The sequence below is a fragment of the Musca vetustissima genome, unplaced genomic scaffold, assembly GCF_032173495.1.
Source record: "Musca vetustissima isolate MV318-11 ecotype Yass unplaced genomic scaffold, APGP_CSIRO_Mvet_v1 utg2708, whole genome shotgun sequence".
NCBI lineage: Eukaryota > Metazoa > Arthropoda > Insecta > Diptera > Muscidae > Musca > Musca vetustissima.
In genome coordinates this window covers 36,725-55,277 of record NW_026877220.1, presented here as the reverse complement: position 1 = coordinate 55,277, position 18,553 = coordinate 36,725, and the positions used below count along the sequence as shown (strand labels likewise).

Sequence of the window (18,553 nt, the reverse complement as noted above, 5' to 3'; positions counted from 1 at the left end):
CATTTACATAAAATCGGACGATAATATATATGGGAGCTATATCTAAATCTGAACCGATTCTCACGAAACTTAGCACACCTCATTCTAGACTCAATTCAGTACGCTGTGCCAAATTTCGTGCAAATCGAAAGATATTTAGGAACCTCGGTGCACCATTTGCCTTAAATCGGAGGAAAATATATACATGGGCTATATCTAAATCTGAACCGATTTTCATGAAACTTAACACACATCATTCTAGACTCAATTCAGTACGCTGTGCCAAATTTCGTGTAAATCGAAAGATATTTAGGAACTTCGGTGCACCTTTTACCTTATATCGGACGAAAATATATATGAGAGCTATATCTAAATCTGAACCGATTTTTACGAAACTTAGCACACATCATTCTAGACTCAATTCAGTACGCTGTGCCAAATTTCGTCTAAATCGAAAGATATTTAGGAACTTCGGTGCACCATTTACCTTATATCGGACGAAAATATATATGAGAGCTATATCTAAATCTGAACCGATTTTAACGAAACTTAGCACACATAACTCCAGGCTTAATTCAGTGCGCTGTGCCAAATTTCGTACAAATCGAAATATATTTAGAGACTTCGGTGCACCATTTACCCTAAATCGGAGGAAAATTTTGTGGGAGCTATATCTAAATTTGACCCGATTTTCAGGAAACTTAGCACACATCATTCTAGGCTCAATTCAGTACGCTGTGCCAAATTTCGTGCAAATCGAAAGATATATATAGGGACTTTGGTGCACCATTTACCTTATATCGGAGGAAAATATATGTGGGACCTATATCTAAATCTGAACCGATTTTCAGGAAACTTAGCACACATCATTCTGGACTCAATTCAGTATGCTGTGCCAAATTTCGTGCAAATCGAAATATATTTAGAGACTTCGGTGCACCATTTACCTTATATCGGTCGAAAATATATATGGGAGCTATATCTAAATCTGAACCGATTTTTATGAAACTTAGCACACATCATTCTAGACCTAATTCATTACGATGTGCCAAATTTCTTGCAAATCGAAGAATATATAGGGTCTTTGGTGCACCATTTATGTAAAATCGGACGAAAATATATATGGGAGCCATATGTAAATCTGAACAAATTATAATGTACGGACGGATACACATGCCTAGATGAACTCAGCTAGTCGAGATATGACGATCGGTATACTTAAAGGTGGGTCAAGGACCAATATGTCGCGGCGTTACAAACTCTTGGGACTGCACAAAGCCTTAATACCCTGACAACATAGTTATGTAGGGTATAAAAATCCTCGCCTCTATTGAAGTCTCCAAAAAATATTTTAAAATGTAGCAAATGCTGCAGTCGACTTTATTCCGGTACTTTGTTCCGAAACCAGTCTGTTGTTGTTTATTGTGTATTTTTTTTTATAAAATCACCGAACAGCTGATAGCCCCCTTCAAAGTTCATTGCTTGTGAGTTTTTCATTCATTACTAATCAAAGCTTCGCAACTGTTCCGAACTTAGCTTAAGTTACATATATCCAGAGTTTTACGAAAAAAAATTGTTGTGCAATCGAAAAAAAAAAAAATTTCAAAATCCAAAAAATTGAATTAAAAAAAATATCATCATGGACATTTCAAAAAATAAATTACTAACAATTTGGTTACAAAATGCCTTTTCCAGTGATGGCTCCCAGGTGGCACAGCAGCAGGTTGAACCCACAAATATTCTAAATGATAAGAAGATCTTTCCCGATTTCAAATCTGGACCATTGACGGCGTATCGTGAAAAGAGTTCGTTCTGTCACAAACGTATGAATGTTCTGCTGGAGGGTGAAGATCATATTCGGCTAAAGGTGAGTCTGAAAATATTTTTATTTTTTTTTTCTAAATTTCCGAACGATTCATTGCATATGGCCAAAGTCCAAATATAGTGGTGGCCTGTGGTGCTGTTGATATATTACGCACACCATCATGTGCGATTGTTGGCCTTTATTTATTTATTTTTGTTCTGTATAGCTTCGATTTGGGCCTATGGTGTGTGGCATGTACTTGACTATAGTGTTTAGATTAGATATGTTTTGCATATTTCAAAACCATTGTATATGAGTTCAATTCGATTCGCCTTTACATGTTTTCATACTTATTTCTTAATATGAATATTCTAATCAATTGAATTGGTTAGAGGTTAGTTAGCAGATACGAGGGGAGGTGTGAGAAGGGTAGAAAATATGGAATATTTTTCCGATTTTTTTTCTAGGCTCTACAAGCGGCGTGGTTTTTTAAAGAATATTTTGACGAAGACTACAAGAGGCGTGGATTTTTTTAAAAAAAATTTTTTTCTAGGCTCTACAAGAGGCGTGGATTTTTTAAAGAATATTTTTTCTAGGCTCTACAAGAGGCGTGGATTTTTTAAAGAATATTTTTTCTAGGCTCTACAAGAGGCGTGGATTTTTTAAAGAATATTTTTTCTAGGCTCTACAAGAGGCGTGGATTTTTTAAAGAATATTTTTTCTAGGCTCTACAAGAGGCGTGGATTTTTTAAAGAATATTTTAACGAAGACTACAAGAGGCGTGGATTTTTTAAAGAATATTTTAACGAAGACTACAAGAGGCGTGGATTTTTTAAAGAATATTTTAACGAAGACTACAAGAGGCGTGGATTTTTTAAAGAATATTTTAACGAAGACTACAAGAGGCGTGGATTTTTTAAAGAATATTTTAACGAAGACTACAAGAGGCGTGGATTTTTTAAAGAAAGGCGTGGATAAGAATATTTTAACGAAGACTACAAGAGGCGTGGATTTTTTAAAGAATATTTTAACGAAGACTACAAGAGGCGTGGATTTTTTAAAGAATATTTTAACGAAGACTACAAGAGGCGTGGATTTTTTAAAGAATATTTTAACGAAGACTACAAGAGGCGTGGATTTTTTAAAGAATATTTTAACGAAGACTACAAGAGGCGTGGATTTTTTAAAGAATATTTTAACGAAGACTACAAGAGGCGTGGATTTTTTAAAGAATATTTTAATGAAGACTACAAGAGGCGTGGATTTTTTAAAGAATATTTTAACGAAGACTACAAGAGGCGTGGATTTTTTAAAGAATATTTTAACGAAGACATTATATTTTTTATTGGGTTTATAACTTTAAATGCAAATACGTCAAGGAATATTTTTTTTAGGTCTCCAAGAGACCAGGATTTTTTAAAGAAATTTATTTTCTACCAATATCAGAGATTTGAATCGGGGCCTGTCGATTATTGCTTATCAGTCATTTAGTCATTTGTTTCTTTTTTTAAGACATTATATTTTCAAAATCCATACCTGCGAACTTCGATGTGTAATCATTTCAGATTAGCCTGGCTATGTGCTAAATTTATAACGGGTGCTGTATATATTTTTTATTGGAGGTAATAGGTCGTTGGTTCTGATAGCAAATGAAAACAAAGCATATGTGACAAAACGCGATTTGTTTTAATTGATTGCAAAGTCCAGTGAATTACGTACAAGTACTGAGATGTACTCAGTCCGTCAGCCAGACTGCCGGGTAACTACATACATAGCTGCCCTGCAGATGATAAGAAAATATTGCAACAAATTAATACCGAAGTTAAGTACGTGCACGTAACTGCTGCTGCTTCTACTCCAGGGGAGTTGAAAGTCCATATGCCAGACAATTTATCTGAGACTTTTAGGAAATAGTAGACCCCAGAGGTGATTAGAGACGAACAGGTGAAAATAATAATTTTGAAAATGCTCTGCCCAATATAAATTATTATTTTTATTTCGATATACAAATTGGCCTCATTTATGGCCTATGACCATTTTCTTTTTTCAAATCATACTAGAGTTGAGTCGTTGCGGAGCGAACAAGTTGAACGAAACTATACCCCAAAAAGGAATGATTGGTACTAGGTATGATTCTTTCGTTCATCTAACTCCTTTTGATCCCATCGTCCCGATAATTCACCGAATAAACTAGCATGTATCAATGGACGATGGAACTAAAAGAATAACTTGGGTCATTTCGCCGAGCAAGCTGATACATATGAAAGCGCTTCAGGAACAAGGTTGCCTGACTCTAAAACATGAGTCAAAATTTTACCGCTTGAGGAACAAGGTTGCCTGACTCTAAAATTTGAGTCAAAAATTTAATTCTATTACAGATTGAAACCCGAACAGTTCTCTAACTTATTTCCGCAACTAAACATGCATTTATATTCAGCGTTTACTTTACCCTTAACAATGAGTGTCTCAGCTAAATGCCCCAAAAAATAGAATAATTAAAAAAGGACGATGAAAAACTTAACAAACCAATAATTCAGAAAAATCTCGATATATAATTTGATGGGGGCCCAAACACAAAGTTAAGGCCCCACTGCGAAAAAATTCTATTTTAGACTCATTAGAGTGCTCCTCTCCACGGAAATCTTTAGTAAAAGGCGAAAGATTTATTCGACAACTGAAGAGAAGCCAGAGTGACGTTTGCATCCTCACATCGAAGTATTTATAAAACTCTTTGCGAAGGTTAATGAGAATTGTCTCGATAGGGAAGATAAGTGCCAAGACAATGAATGTGGAATACAAGAAGAAATAGAGTGTTAATCCGCACTTTGCTGAAGTCATAAGAAAACGGAAAGGGGTTCAATAAGGGATGATATGCATTCAGGTAGCCGAAGCGGTTGGGCAGACACACACTCGCTTCATTAAATTGTTCGAGTCGTTTGCATTCAAAACTGTGTGTTGTGAGGAGGGTTAGCTCACATCAAGGTTGGAAAAAATCTAATGAAGAACTTTTTTAGGTTATAACAGTGATGAGACTGTATGAGGAGGGGATTTTAAAAGAAAAAAATATTTTAGGCTCTACAAGAAGCGTGGATTTTTTAAAGAATATTTTTTAGGATCTACAATAAGGCCTGGATTTTTTATAGACTATTTTTTAGGGTCTACAATAAGGCGTGGATTTTTTATAGACTATTTTTTAGGGTCTACAATAAGGCGTGGATTTTTTAAAGGATATTTTTTAGGGTCTACAATAAGGCGTGGATTTTTTAAAGAATATTTTCTAGGCATTACAAGAGGCGTAGATTTTTAAAGAATATTTTTTAGGCTCTACAATAAGGCGTGGATTTTTTAAAGAATATTTTTACGGTCTACAATAGGGCGTGGATTTTTTAAAAAATGTTTTTATGGTCTACAATAAGGCGTGGATTTTATATAGAATATTTTTTAGGGACTACAATAAGGCGTGGATTTTATATAGAATATTTTTTAGGGACTACAATAAGGCGTGGATTTTATATAGAATATTTTTTAGGGACTACAATAAGGCGTGGATTTTATATAGAATATTTTTTAGGGACTACAATAAGGCGTGGATTTTATATAGAATATTTTTTAGGGACTACAATAAGGCGTGGATTTTATATAGAATATTTTTAGGGACTACAATAAGGCGTGGATTTTATATAGAATATTTTTTAGGGACTACAATAAGGCGTGGATTTTATATAGAATATTTTTTAGGGACTACAATAAGGCGTGGATTTTATATAGAATATTTTTTAGGGACTACAATAAGGCGTGGAGTTTTAAGAGGCCAAAATTTTAGAAAGATTATTTCCTAGGCCCTATAAGAGAGTCGTGGATTTTTAAGAGGCCTATTTTTTTTAAAGAATATTTTCTAGGCTCTACAAGAGGCGTCGATTTTTAAGAGGCCTTAATTTTTTAAAGAATATTTTCTAGGCTCTACAAAAGGCGTAGATTTTTAAGAGTCCTAAATTTTTTAAAGAATATTTTCTAGGCTCTACAAGAGGCGTGGATTTTTAAGAGGCCTATTTTTTTTTAACGAATATTTTCTAGGCTCTACAAGAGGCGTCGATTTTTAAGAGGCCTAATTTTTTAAAGAATATTTTCTAGGCTTTACAAGAGGCGTGGATTTTTAAGAGGCCTACTTTTTTCAAGAATAAATTCTAGGCTGTACAAGAGGCGTGGATTTTTAAGTGGCCTAAATTTTTTAAAGAATAAATTCTAGGCTCTACAAGAGACGTGTATTTTTAAGAGGCCTAAATTGTTTAAAGAATATTTTCTAGGATTTCTAAGATTTTTAAAAGAATATTTTTTGGATCTCTAAGAGGCTAATATTTTTAAAAGAATATTTTTGATGGACTCTAAGAGGCCTTTATTTTTTTAAGTCTCACAATGGCGGGCATTATTTTAAAGAATCTTTTTAGGGTCTCTAAGGGGCCTAGATTTTTGAAAGAATATTTTTAGGGTCTCTTAGAGGCCTGAATGATGATTTTTCCATCCCTGATGTAAACGAATTCCCTCACACACGAGCACCACATTCAATAAATTGAATGAATTCGGCTACCTGAATTGATATCATCCCTCCTTTAAGATGTTAACCTATTCTTAATCAAATAGCGGATTAACTCACAATTTCTTCTCAAATTCCGCTTCCATTGTTTTGTCACTTATCTTCCCTGTCGCGGCAATTCTCATTAACCTTCTCAAATATTTTAATAAATACTTCTGCCAGAGGCTGCAGACATCACTCTGGCTTCTCTTCAGTTGTCGAATAAATCTTTCGCCTTTTACTAAAGATTTCCGTGGAGAGGAGCACTCTAATGAGTCTAAAATATACTTTTTTGCAGTGGGGCCTTAACTTCGTGTTTGGGCCCCCATCAATTTATACATCCGAGATATTTTGAATTTAATTTTTAAAAGATTTTTCATCGTCCTTTTTTAATTATTCTATTTTCTCGGGACATAATTAAATGTGAGTTCGATGTGGCCGATGCGCCGACTACGGCTTTTAGCTGAGACACTCATTATTATAGGTAAAGTAGATGCTGAATAAATGCATGTTTGTTTGCGGAAATAAGCTAAGAGGTTTAACTCGTTTAACCTGTAATGGAAGTAAGATTTAGTGTTAGGCACACAACCTTCTTCCCGAAGGAGGTTAAATATGTTTCAGTTTGTTCCGCAAAGGATCTAAGTGGTCATTCTTTTAGTTCTATCGTTCATTGGTACTCGCCAGTTTATTCGGTCAATTGACGGAACGATTGGATCAAAAGGAGTTCGATGAACGCAAGAATCTGACCTAGTACCAATCATTCCTTTTTGGGGTATAGCTTCTTTGAACTTGTTTGTTCCGCAACGATTCAACTCTAGTATGATTTGAAAAAAGAAAATTATCATGGGCCATAAAAAGCTTAAATTATATATCGATACAAAAATAATAATAATTTATATTGGGTTCCAGGGACATTTTCAAAATTATTTTCACTGTTCGCACCTAATCACCTCTGGTATACTATTTCCTAAAAGTCTCAGATAAATTGGCCGGCATATGGACTTTCAACTCCACTAGAGTGGTAGCAGCATCAGATACGTACACGTACATAACTCCGGCATCAATTTGGTGCAATATTTTCTTATCGTCTGCAGGGTAGCTATGTATCGATGTAGTTACCAGGCTGGCTGACAGACTGGCTGAGTACCTCTCAGTACTTGTACGTAATTCAGTGGACTTTATAATCAATTAAAACAAATCGCGTTTTGTCACATATGCTTTGTTTTCATTTGCTATCAGAACGATCGACCTATTACCTCCAATAAAAAATATATACAACCCCCCTTATAAATTTAGCATATAGCCAGGCTAAACTGAAATGATTATCGAAGTGCGCAGGAATGGATTTTGTAGACTTCGGAAAAATATTCTTTAAAAAATCCACGCCTCTTGCAGCTTTCGGAAAAATATTCTTTAAAAAATCCACGCCTCTTGTAGTCTTCGTTAAAATATTCTTTAAAAAATCCACGCCTCTTGTAGTCTTCGGAAAAATATTCTTTAAAAAATCCACGCCTCTTGTAGTCTTCGTTAAAATATTCTTTAAAAAATCCACGCCTCTTGTAGTCTTCGGAAAAATATTCTTTAAAAAATCCACGCCTCATGTAGTCTTCGGAAAAATATCCACGAGTCTTGTAGGTATCGGAAATATATTCTCTAAAAAATCGACGCCTCTTGTAAACCCTAGAAAATATTATTTAAAAATTCACGCCTTTAATAGAACCTAAAAATATTCTAAGTACCCAGAATAAAATAGTACTCGTTGTACCAAAGTCCGAAGATGTACATCGTCATCATAATGCCGCACCACCAGAACAACCGGACACACACACTCAGCCAGTACCTGCGCACTGGCCATGCAACAAAAACAACCATCCATTGTTCGCTATGATGACGACACACCACCACCATTGAATGGCTGACTGAATGTCGGATTTACATCTGCTGTTGCTTTAGCAACACACATGGCGGGACTCTCACGACTCATTGCTGTGTTCGTTTTCAGTGTGTATTTCCATTGCAGTTCACGCTGCTAACCTCCTATAATTCTCATTCACTTCATGGGCGCCGATACACATAACATTCACTTCTGGCCGTTCGAAGTTATCGCTTCTCGGCCTTATGGCTAAGATCAAAGTGTAGTATCTGTTCTTATCAGCTTAACATCTGATAGATCCTCCATCGGAGGACAACAAATGTTAAACTGATTTTTGGAAATAGACGGGATGTTTAGGGGCTTGCTCCACTCCTGTCGCGGGTTGGCCCGGTATTGCAGTACCGCCGGGATTTCGGCCCACATAAACTAATAAATTTCGGAATATGTTAGAGAGACTTAAAATTTTATTTTTCAAAAAAATTTGGAAATTTTATTTTTCAAAAGATTTGAAGATTTTGTTTTTAAAAAAGATTTGAAAATTTTATTTTTCAAAAAAATTTTGAAATTTTATTATTCGAAAAAATTTGGAAATTTATTTTTCAAAAGAATTTGAAAATTTTATTTTTCAAAAAAATTTGGAAATTTTATTTTTCAAAAAAAATTTGAATTTTATTTTTCTAAAAAATTTGAAAATTTTATTTTCAAAAAAATTTGAAAATTTTTTTTTTCAAAAAAATTTGGAAATTTTATTTTTCGAAAAAATTTGGAAATTTTATTTTTCGAAAAAATTTGGAAATTTTATTTTTCAAAAAAATTTGGAAATTTTATTTTTCAAAAAAAATTGGAAATTTTATTTTTCAAAAAAAAAATTGGAAATTTTATTTTTCAAAAAAATTTTCAAATTTTGTTTTTCAAAAAAAATTTGGAAATTGGATATTTTATTTTAAAAAAAAATTTGAAAATTTTATTTTGAATAAAAAAATTTTAAAATTTTTTAAAAAAAAATTAAAAATATTTTCTGCAAAAAAATGAAATTTTAATTTTTTTAAAACAAAATTTAAATTATTTTTCAAAAAAAAAAATATGAATTTTTTTTCCAAAAAAATTTGAAAATTTTTTTTCATATAATTTGAATATTTTTTTTTTTTAATTTTCAAAAATTTATTTAAAAAAATTCTTGATTCTCATTTCCCCCTCTCTCTCTCTCTTCCCCCCTTTCCAGCACCGCATTTGGCAATATATGGAAAAGCATGAAGACTTCCAAAGAGAACCGGAAACCCCCTCGCTGGAGCGACAACGTCAATTGGCCAATAAGCGTTGCCATCTGTTGTACAACAAAAACTTCTATGGCTTGGCGGAATATATCTCAAATCCCCACCTCTCTTTGGCTGCTGCCCAGGCTATGTTCAGCTATGAATTCAGTTTCTCTGTCAAATATTCCCTTTCGAATGGTATGTTCCCCAGTACCATTCTGACCTTGGGTACCGAACGTTTGGGTTCATATGCCAGCAAGATACAAAATGGTGAAATTGTCGGTGCATTTGCCCTGACAGAAATTTCCCATGGTACCAATGCTCGTGGTATGCGTACTCGGGCCACCTACGATAAGAAGACCAAGGAATTTATTATTCACACACCGGACTTCGAGGCGGCGAAATGTTGGGTCGGAAATTTGGGTAAGACCTGTACCCATGCTGTGGTGTATGCTCAGCTTTATGTGCCGGATGATACATATGTGGGTTTGAGTGCCTTCCTGGTGCCCATTCGTGATGAGAGAACCCTGATGGCCTTCCCCGGGGTGACGGTGGGAGATTTGGGTGAAAAGATCGGCCTGAATGGTATTGATAATGGGTAAGTGGATCTCTGTTACACTTCAGGACACCTTCTAAAATATTTTCCTTCTTCTCTTCGCCATAGCTTTCTCATGTTCAACAATTATCGCATCCCTAAGGATAACCTTTTGTCTAAGACCGGTGACATTGATGAGCAGGGCAATTACAGCAGCCCCATTAAGGATAGCCGCAAACGTTTGGGTGCCTCCTTGGGAGCCTTGTCGGCGGGACGTGTAAACATTTGCAATTTGGCCAATGTGGCCTTGGGTAAGGCTATTACCATTGCCACCAGATATTCGGCGGCCCGCAAACAGTTCGGTCCCGATGAGACCTCTGAGGAGTGGCCGGTTTTGGAATATCAATCACAGGTAAGTCGGTATGAATAGACTTCAACAACAACAAAATAATTAAATCTATTTTTTCCTCCCCTCCAGCAATACCGCCTGTTCCCCCATTTGGCCACCGCCTATGCTCTGAACGTGTTCAGCCTGTGGTTGGGTCATCAAAATGTCGATATGACAATGCGTTCATTTATGGGTGAAGATACCTCAGCGGTGGGTATGGAAATGCATGCTGCTTCGTCGGCCTGTAAACCCATCTGCACCTGGTCGGCCCGTGATGGTATTCAGGAATGTCGTGAGGCCTGTGGTGGTCATGGTTATTTGAAGGCTTCGGGTTTGGGTGACTTGCGTAATGACAATGATGCCAACTGTACATATGAGGGTGAAAATAATACCCTGATCCAGCAAGCTTCAAATTGGTTGGTCGGTCTGAAACGGTCCAATGCCAATTTTGCTGAGGCCTCACCCATGAATACCGTCACATTCCTTAAGGATATGGATCAAATATTGAAACACAAGGCCGAGGAGAAGAATGCCAAGGAAGTTGCCTGTCCACACAGTAAGTATGAGGGGGGAAAGAAAAAAATATATGGAGCTGACCTCAAAATTTGAGGTTATCAAAAAATTGTAGGAGTGCAAAATAATTTTATGGACCTCCAGATAGATGGACTTTTGAAATATTTTTTGGAGACCTTAAATGTCTCTAATAGGTGTGGATTTTTTACATGTCTCCAATAGGCGTGGATTTTTTTAAATGTCTCCAATAGGCCTGGATTTTTTAAAAGTCTCCAATAGGCGTGGATTTTTTTAAAAGTCTCCAATAGGCGTGAATTTTTTTAAAATATTTTTTCAAGTCTCCAAAATGGCGTGGATCATTTTAAAAATATTTTTTCAAGTCTCCAAAATGGCGTGGATCATTTTAAAAATATTTTTCAAGTCTTCAAAATGGCTTGGACTTTTCTTTTAAATATATTTTTTAAGTCTCCAAAATGGCTTGGATTTTTCTTTTAAATATTTTTTTTCAAGTCTCCAAAATGGCGTGGATTTTTTTTAATATATTTTTTAAGTTTCCAAAATGGCGTGGATTTTCCACGTTACAGCAAATCTCCAAAATTATTTCAGGAAGTCTCCAAAATTATTTTTATAAGATCCACGCCTGTCAGCAAGTCTCCAAAATTATTTCAGGAAGTCTCCAAAATTATTTTTATAAGATCCAAGCCTGTCAGGAAGTCTCCAAAATTATTTTTATAAGATCCACGCCTGTCAGGAAGTCTCCAAAATTATTTTTATAAGATCCACGCCTGTCAGCAAGTCTCCAAAATTATTTTTATAAGATCCACGCCTGTCAGCAAGTCTCCAAAAGTGTTTTAAATAATTCCACGTCACTCTGAAAGTCTCCAAAATTCTTTTAAAGAATTCCACGTCACTCAGAAATTCTTCAAAAATTGATTTTTAAAAATTACCGGAAGTCTCCAACATTATTTTTAAAGGTTGCCAATCTGTCAAGAAGTCTCCTAAAATTACGCCTGTCAGAAAGTCTCCAAAATAATTTTTTAAACAAAATTATTTTAAAAAATTCCAGGAAGACTCCACTATTATTTTTAAAAATTCCACGCCTGTCAGGAATTTTCCAAAATTATTTTTAAAATTTCCACGCCTATTTTTAAGTCTCAAAAAATATTTTTAAATTTTTTGGAGACCTCATTTTTAAAATTTCACAATTTTTTTTTTTTTTAATCTCCTCTCTTCTAGATCTCCTGAAGGCCCTGAACTGGTTGGTGGCCTATCAATTGGATCAGACCGTCAAACGTGTTGAATCCTTGAAATCTCAAGGTCTGAATGCCTTTGAGACGCGCAACAATATGCAAGTGTTCAATGCCCAGACACTGTCGATTGTCTATGCTCAACGTACGATCTATGCAGTTTTCCATAATTTCGTTGTGAATTTACCCGAAAGTAATGAGAAACAGGTTCTACTGAAATTGCTCTCTATGTATGGTTGCCATATTGTGACGAAAAATGCAGCCATATTCTATCAAGGTGGTTATTTCCGTCAAAACGGACAATTGGAATTCTATCAAGAGGCTATTTTGAATTTATTGCCGGTGATTAAGAATGAAGCTATTACACTGGTCGATGCTATTTCACCACCAGATTTTATTTTGAACTCGCCATTGGGTATGAGTGATGGCAATGTAAGTTTAAATTCGGATTTGAATTTTTTCTTTTTATTTCAATTTACTTTGAATTTCTTTTCGATTTTTGCTTTGTAGGTCTACAAACATTTGCAGCGTGCCATTTTCTCCACACCCGGTGTCTTTGAACGCCCTGAGTGGTGGCGTGAAGTCACCTATAAGGACTATTTGCCCAAGCCCAAAATGTAAGGCGGCGGGTCCCAGTACCAGAAGGCTGTGAGGGAGATACAAAAAATTAAATTTTAGAAAAAAAAATTTTCAATATTTTTTGTGTGTATGTAATATAATAAATAAATATAATTTTTTTGTTATTTTTTTATATGTAAATATCTAAAATAAAATTAACTGTGCGTTTTACACTTCATTTGTAGGTTGTTTAGGAAAGTTTTGGAAACTAACAAAAATGATTTAGATTTGTTTACACTTAACAACTATAATAATAATAACATAACAAATTAATATAAATATATGTATACATATATGTATATGGACATGTGTGTGTCATAGAATTTTTTTTTTGCATTTACATAGCTTTGGTTTCCATTCAATCTCTATACATATTTACAAAGTTGCTTTTGTTTGAAAAAATGTAACAAAATACATCACAGTTATTTGTTTTATGAAACGTTTTAATATCATCTGGAATATGATTAGCTTTAGCAATAGCAACTGCTAGGAAATTTCCCCCGAGCCGGATTCAAAGAAATCTTCTTCTAAATTGTGGTTGTGGGAGGGTGCACTTGTCGTTGTTGTTGTGGTTGCCGGTGATGTCTCATCGAGATTATTCGCCGCTGAGGGTGTCAGCAGCTTATCAATATTGGCTAGGGTATTTTCGGTTTGTTCCAACATTGGTATCTGTTGTGGTAAATCACTGGTAGCCCACAGATACAGGTCTAAGGTTTTTTCTGTACACTCGGCAATGAAGCGTACAAAGGGTCGAATATCACCATCATTGGCTATTTGAAGATATTGATAATATTTGTGTCTGAAAAGAAAAAAATAAGATTAGAATTTTGAGATCATTACCAATAAATTCAAGCTTCATTTCGGAATTTTTGGTATAGCCTCAACGATGATGTGGACATCGGAAATTCATAAAATCAATTGCAAATACGTAAATGAGGTTTCGTTATAATCAGCGTTCTAGATTATATCGAAAATGAGGCGCGAATTTTAAAAATTGTGTCTGAAATCCTCGATATACCGAAATTTGGGGATACTGCTATATGGGGGCTATGGTGAAATTTGGGTCGATATCGAAGATTTTTGGCAGGAACATTTGACACCCAATGAGAACCCTAAACAACAAATTATAGTCAATTCCATTAAAAAAACTTGGAAAAAGTACCGAAAATTGGGTGATACCACTATATGGGGGCTATGGCAAAACTTGGACCGATATTGAAAATTGTTGCTAGGAACATTTGTTACTCAATGAGAACTCGAAATGTCAAACTACAACCAATTCGATTGAAAAAAGTACCCAAACTCTCCAAAATACCGAAAAATGCGGGTAGTGCCATATGGGACCTACCCTACCGATATCGAAGAAATTAGGCAGGAACATTTGCTACCCAATGAGAATTCAAAATATCAAATTACAGGCAATTTGACTGAAAAACTTGTCCTATATATCGAAAATTGGGAGTACCGCTATATGGGGGCTATGGCGAAACGTAGACCGATATTGATGAACTTTGGTAGGAACAGTTGGCACCCAATGAGAACCCATAATATCAATTTAGAGTCAAATTGGTTTATAAAACGTGTCCAATATACCGAATAATGAAGGTTCCGATATATGGGGGCTAAACTCTAATGTGGACCAATATTCAAAATTGTTGGTAGTAAGGTTTGCTACCGAATGATAGCCCAAAATATCAAATTACAGCCAAATCATTTAATAACTTGTCCATAATATCGAAAAATGGATGTTCCGATATATGGGACCTACCCTGAAAAGTGAACCAATATTGACAATTTTTGGTAGGAAGTTTTGCTACCCAATGAGAACCCAAAACACCAAATTACAACCAATTCAAATTAAAAACGTGCCCAAAATAACTAATAATGGAGGTTCCGATATATGGAGGCTACCCTCTAAACTGGACCAATATTCATAATTTTTGGTATCAAGTTTGTTACCCAATGAGAAGCCAAAATTCCAATTCGGTTGAAAAACGTGCCCAAAATAACGAAATAATGGACATTCCGATATATGCGACCTACCCTAAAAAGTGGAACAATTTCTAAAATTTTTGGTAGAAACATTTGCTGCCCAATAAGAACTCAAAACCAATTCGGTTTAAAAACATGGCCACAATACCGAAAAATGTAGGATCCGATATATGGGGGCTAACCTCTAAAGTGGACCAATATTCATAATTTTTGGTTGTAAGGTTTGCTACCGAATGATAACGCAAAATACAGAATCGTTTGAAAAACTTGTCCAGAATATCGAAAAATGAATGTTCCGATATATGGGGCCTACCCTGAAAAGTGAACCAATATTGACAATTTTTGGTATCAAAACTCAGCTAAAGCCGTGTCCATGCTCCCCAAAATACCGAAATTTGGGAGGTATCGTTGTATGAGGGCTACCCTAAAAAGTGGACTAATATTGAGAATTTTTGGTAGGAAGATGCACTACCCAATGAGAACCCAAAATATTAAATCTCAGCCAACACGTGCCCAAAATATCGAATAATGAAGGATCCGACATATGGGGGCTAACATCTAAAGTGGACCAATATTCATAATTTTTAGTAGTAAGTTTTGTTACCCAACAAGATTCCAAAATATCAAACTACAGTCAATTCTAATGAAAAAACGTGCATAAAATATGACCAATTTCGAAGATTTTTGGCAGAAACATTTGCTACCCAATGAGAACCCAAAATACGAATTTACATCCTATTTGATTGAAATACAGGCCCAAAATACCGAATATTGGAGGTTCCGGGTCTACCCTCTAACGTGGACAAAAATTCATGATTTTTGGTAATAAGTTTTGCTACACAATGAGAACACAAAATACCAATTTACAGTCTATTCGGCTGATAAACGTACCCAAAATCCTCAAAATATCGAAGATCAAATGTGCCGCTAAATGGGGTCTACCCTTTAATGTGGACCAATAATGATGTTTAGATAGAAATATTTGCTACCCAATGAGAATCCGAAATATTAAATTTCAACCCATTCGTTTGAGAACCGGTCCCAAAATATCGAAAGTATGTAGTATATATGGAGTGTTCCAAAACGTGGACCAATGTTTATGAATTTTGGTATGAAGAATTGCTGCCCAATGAGAACCCAAAATAACAAATCACATCCACTTCGGTTCAAAAACGTGCCCAAAATATCGAATTATGGAGTTTCCGATACATGGGGGCCACCCTCTAAAGTAGACCAATATTCATAATTTTTGGCAATAAGTTTTGGTACCCAATGAGAACCAAAAATATCAAATTAAAGCTCATTGGGCAGGAAAACATGCTCAAACTCCCAAAAATACGCAAATTCGGCAGGTATCCTCATATGGGACCTATCGTAAAAATTGGAGTAATATTGACAATTTTTGGTAGGGAGATTCTTTACCCTTTGAGAACCCAAAATATTAAATTACAGCCGATTCGACTGAAAAATGAGCCCAGAATTAAAAAAAACGGAAAATGTGGCGGGAGCACTATATGGGGGCTAACCTAAAAATTCGAGCAATATCGACAATTTTTCGTGCGTAGATTTTGTGTCCAATGGGAACCCAAAATATGAAATTACAAACATTTTGGTTGAAAAACTTGGGCAAAAATACGGAAATCGGTAGATATCCGCCTATGTTGAGGTGTCCAAAAAAATATTTTTAAAAAATTTACGCCTATTTTGTGTCAAGATCTACATCATATATCATCCAAATATTAGATGTTGAAATCATTCATACCTTTGTTGCTTTGGTATAATCACAGGTGGGTAACCGGCCCTCATTAACAATGTATTCATTAAAAGTCTGGAAGTTCGGCCATTGCCATCGATAAAGGGATGTATGTGTACCAATTTGTAATGGGCCAAGGCAGCGTGCCTATAATAAATAAAAATCATTAAAAAACTGCTATAAAAATATATTTTCAAAAACTTACTTAATGGGATGCAACGATAGGCTCTGTTCCGAATTTAACCAGTTTTCAAAGTGACGCATAAGAATGGATAAATCTCCCGGCCCAGGGGGAACATGACCACCAACATATACCTGGGTGCGTCGAAATTCACCACCCTCAATGGGATCAACGTGTCCAAGGACACGACGATGTATTTCCAAAATGTCTTTTAATGTGATTTCCATTCTGAAAAGAAGAAAAGATTAAATTAATATATAGAGACAATAGGTCTTTATAAAGACCAATTTGTCAATATGGAGACCATAGGTCTATATAAAGATCAATTGGTCTATTAGGAGACCATAGGTCTCTATAAAGACCAATTGGTCTATATGGGAACATAGGTCTCTATAAGAACATTTGGTCTATATGGAGAACATAGGTCTCTATAAGGACCTTTGGTCTATATGAAGACCAAAGTTCCTTATAAATGCCAATTGGTCTATATAGAGACCACAGAACTAGGTATCAGGTGTCAACCTCGGAATACTCACTTATTCACCAAACTGGCATTGATGAATTTCATGGCCAAATCTAAACCTAAAATTTCATTATGTTCATCAATGGACTTGCCATCGACGGCCATGCGTGTCTCCAATATCGATCTCGTCTGGGCCAGCGTCATAGTATTACCCTCAATGCCCACCGAATGATAGATATGCTGGAAGTAAGCCTCTTTCTTAGCTCTGCGTAGAGCTGCGTTCGATTCATGTATACCCGAGAGGGCATCACGTTTACGATCCAATTCGATTAGTCTTCTTTCATCAATAGTCTGTACAATGGCTGCGGTACGTTGACGATGTGCCACAGCTTCACTACAACCTGGATTAATTGTTAAAGCTTGAAAATAATATTGATCCGCGAGGACAATATCACGTTGTTCCAAATACTCCCCATAGCGTAGTAGCACCTCGGGATGTTTGGGTGCCAAGGCATAGGCATGTTCAAATAGTCGCTGGGCCTTTTCCTCCTTGCCCGTCTTGTGCATATGTTGGGCTATTTTTAAATTGGCCAAGGCCTCCTTGACATTGGTGTCATCTTCGGGGGGCAAATTGGCAATTGCAGCACCACTTTCACCATAAAATTCCTTGATGGCCTGTTGTTGACTCTCCTCTGCCTCTCGAGAATAAATGGCAAAATCGTCACGTAATTGGAGATAATGTTCGGCTGGTAGGTGCTGCAGCTGACGTTGCTGATTCTGTGCCGCCCATGGCATATGATAATAGACACAGGCGGCCAATACTCCTGACAGGAAGACAATCAGATGATGATATGTCAAGTGGAGGACCAGGGAATTTCTTGGCCCCGTGGCTGTGGCCGCTGCTGCCACCACAAAGTCACTAACTTCCATGGGGAATGTGGGTTGTCTGTCCAGACAGACATTTGTTGTTGATTTGTGTCCCATTCCAGCTGCCTTGCTGGCAGACAGACGTCTTGGTTTTGTCATGTTGGTCTTGTCGTGTTTTGCACCACTACTACTCTCACTCACGATTATGCTTTCTTTGGGTTTATTTCTATAAATTATCGGTCCTTTGGAATGTTTTATCGAGATTTGTTAAATATCCCATTATTATTTAGTATTTTAAATAAATTCAACTTTTCAATTATTTAACGTCAACTCTATGCTGCTGCTATTTGACAACTGACATGTCGCTGCCTGCTGTTTGTTTTTGCAAGAACTGACGTGTACGAATACGCGGAGATGGGAGAGAATGGCCAATAAAAACGTAGGCGGAAACAAACTTGCCAAGACAGGTTCATTGTTTACGAACGAGAGTAAAGAATAAAGGCCAAAAATGTATAGA

At 35.8% G+C, this 18,553-nt stretch overlaps 2 protein-coding genes and 3 non-coding genes across 5 annotated transcripts; 3 read left to right on the top strand and 2 right to left on the bottom strand.

Moving 5' to 3' along the window:
- The first annotated feature begins 1,701 nt into the window (after positions 1-1,701).
- LOC133321804 (peroxisomal acyl-coenzyme A oxidase 3) lies at positions 1,702-12,783 on the top strand. Its single transcript, XM_061530877.1, has 6 exons — positions 1,702-1,846; positions 9,449-10,077; positions 10,144-10,426; positions 10,493-10,958; positions 12,152-12,594; positions 12,673-12,783. The coding sequence occupies exons 1-6, from the start codon at positions 1,805-1,807 to the stop codon at positions 12,781-12,783; spliced, it is 1,974 nt and encodes a 657-aa protein (XP_061386861.1). The 5' UTR covers positions 1,702-1,804.
- LOC133321815 (U5 spliceosomal RNA) lies at positions 4,356-4,477 on the bottom strand. The gene has a single exon (XR_009754023.1). It is a non-coding gene; the product is annotated as a U5 spliceosomal RNA (small nuclear RNA).
- On the top strand, positions 6,549-6,669 carry LOC133321814 (U5 spliceosomal RNA). Its single transcript, XR_009754022.1, has one exon. It is a non-coding gene; the product is annotated as a U5 spliceosomal RNA (small nuclear RNA).
- Positions 8,456-8,652, top strand: LOC133321813 (U2 spliceosomal RNA). The gene has a single exon (XR_009754021.1). It is a non-coding gene; the product is annotated as a U2 spliceosomal RNA (small nuclear RNA).
- A 483-nt stretch (positions 12,784-13,266) lies between the features above and the next one.
- On the bottom strand, positions 13,267-18,195 carry LOC133321805 (protein adenylyltransferase Fic). The gene is made up of 4 exons (XM_061530878.1): positions 17,243-18,195; positions 16,731-16,934; positions 16,535-16,672; positions 13,267-13,579 (listed from the first exon to the last, which is right to left on the bottom strand). The coding sequence occupies exons 1-4, from the start codon at positions 18,193-18,195 to the stop codon at positions 13,267-13,269; spliced, it is 1,608 nt and encodes a 535-aa protein (XP_061386862.1).
- Positions 18,196-18,553: the final 358 nt, after the last annotated feature.

Excerpts from the sequence above, each read along its gene's own strand:
- LOC133321805 (XM_061530878.1), bottom strand. The coding sequence starts at position 18,195 with ATGACAAAACCAAGACGTCTGTCTGCCAGCAAGGCAGCTGGAATGGGA. Across the intron at positions 16,673-16,730 it reads CTATCGTTGCATCCCATTAA|GCACGCTGCCTTGGCCCATT; the intron begins GTAAGTTTTTGA and ends TATTTATTATAG. Across the intron at positions 13,580-16,534 it reads ATTATACCAAAGCAACAAAG|ACACAAATATTATCAATATC; the intron begins GTATGAATGATT and ends TTTTCTTTTCAG.
- LOC133321804 (XM_061530877.1), top strand. The coding sequence starts at position 1,805 with ATGAATGTTCTGCTGGAGGGTGAAGATCATATTCGGCTAAAG. Across the intron at positions 1,847-9,448 it reads AAGATCATATTCGGCTAAAG|CACCGCATTTGGCAATATAT; the intron begins GTGAGTCTGAAA and ends CCCCCTTTCCAG. Across the intron at positions 10,959-12,151 it reads GGAAGTTGCCTGTCCACACA|ATCTCCTGAAGGCCCTGAAC; the intron begins GTAAGTATGAGG and ends CCTCTCTTCTAG.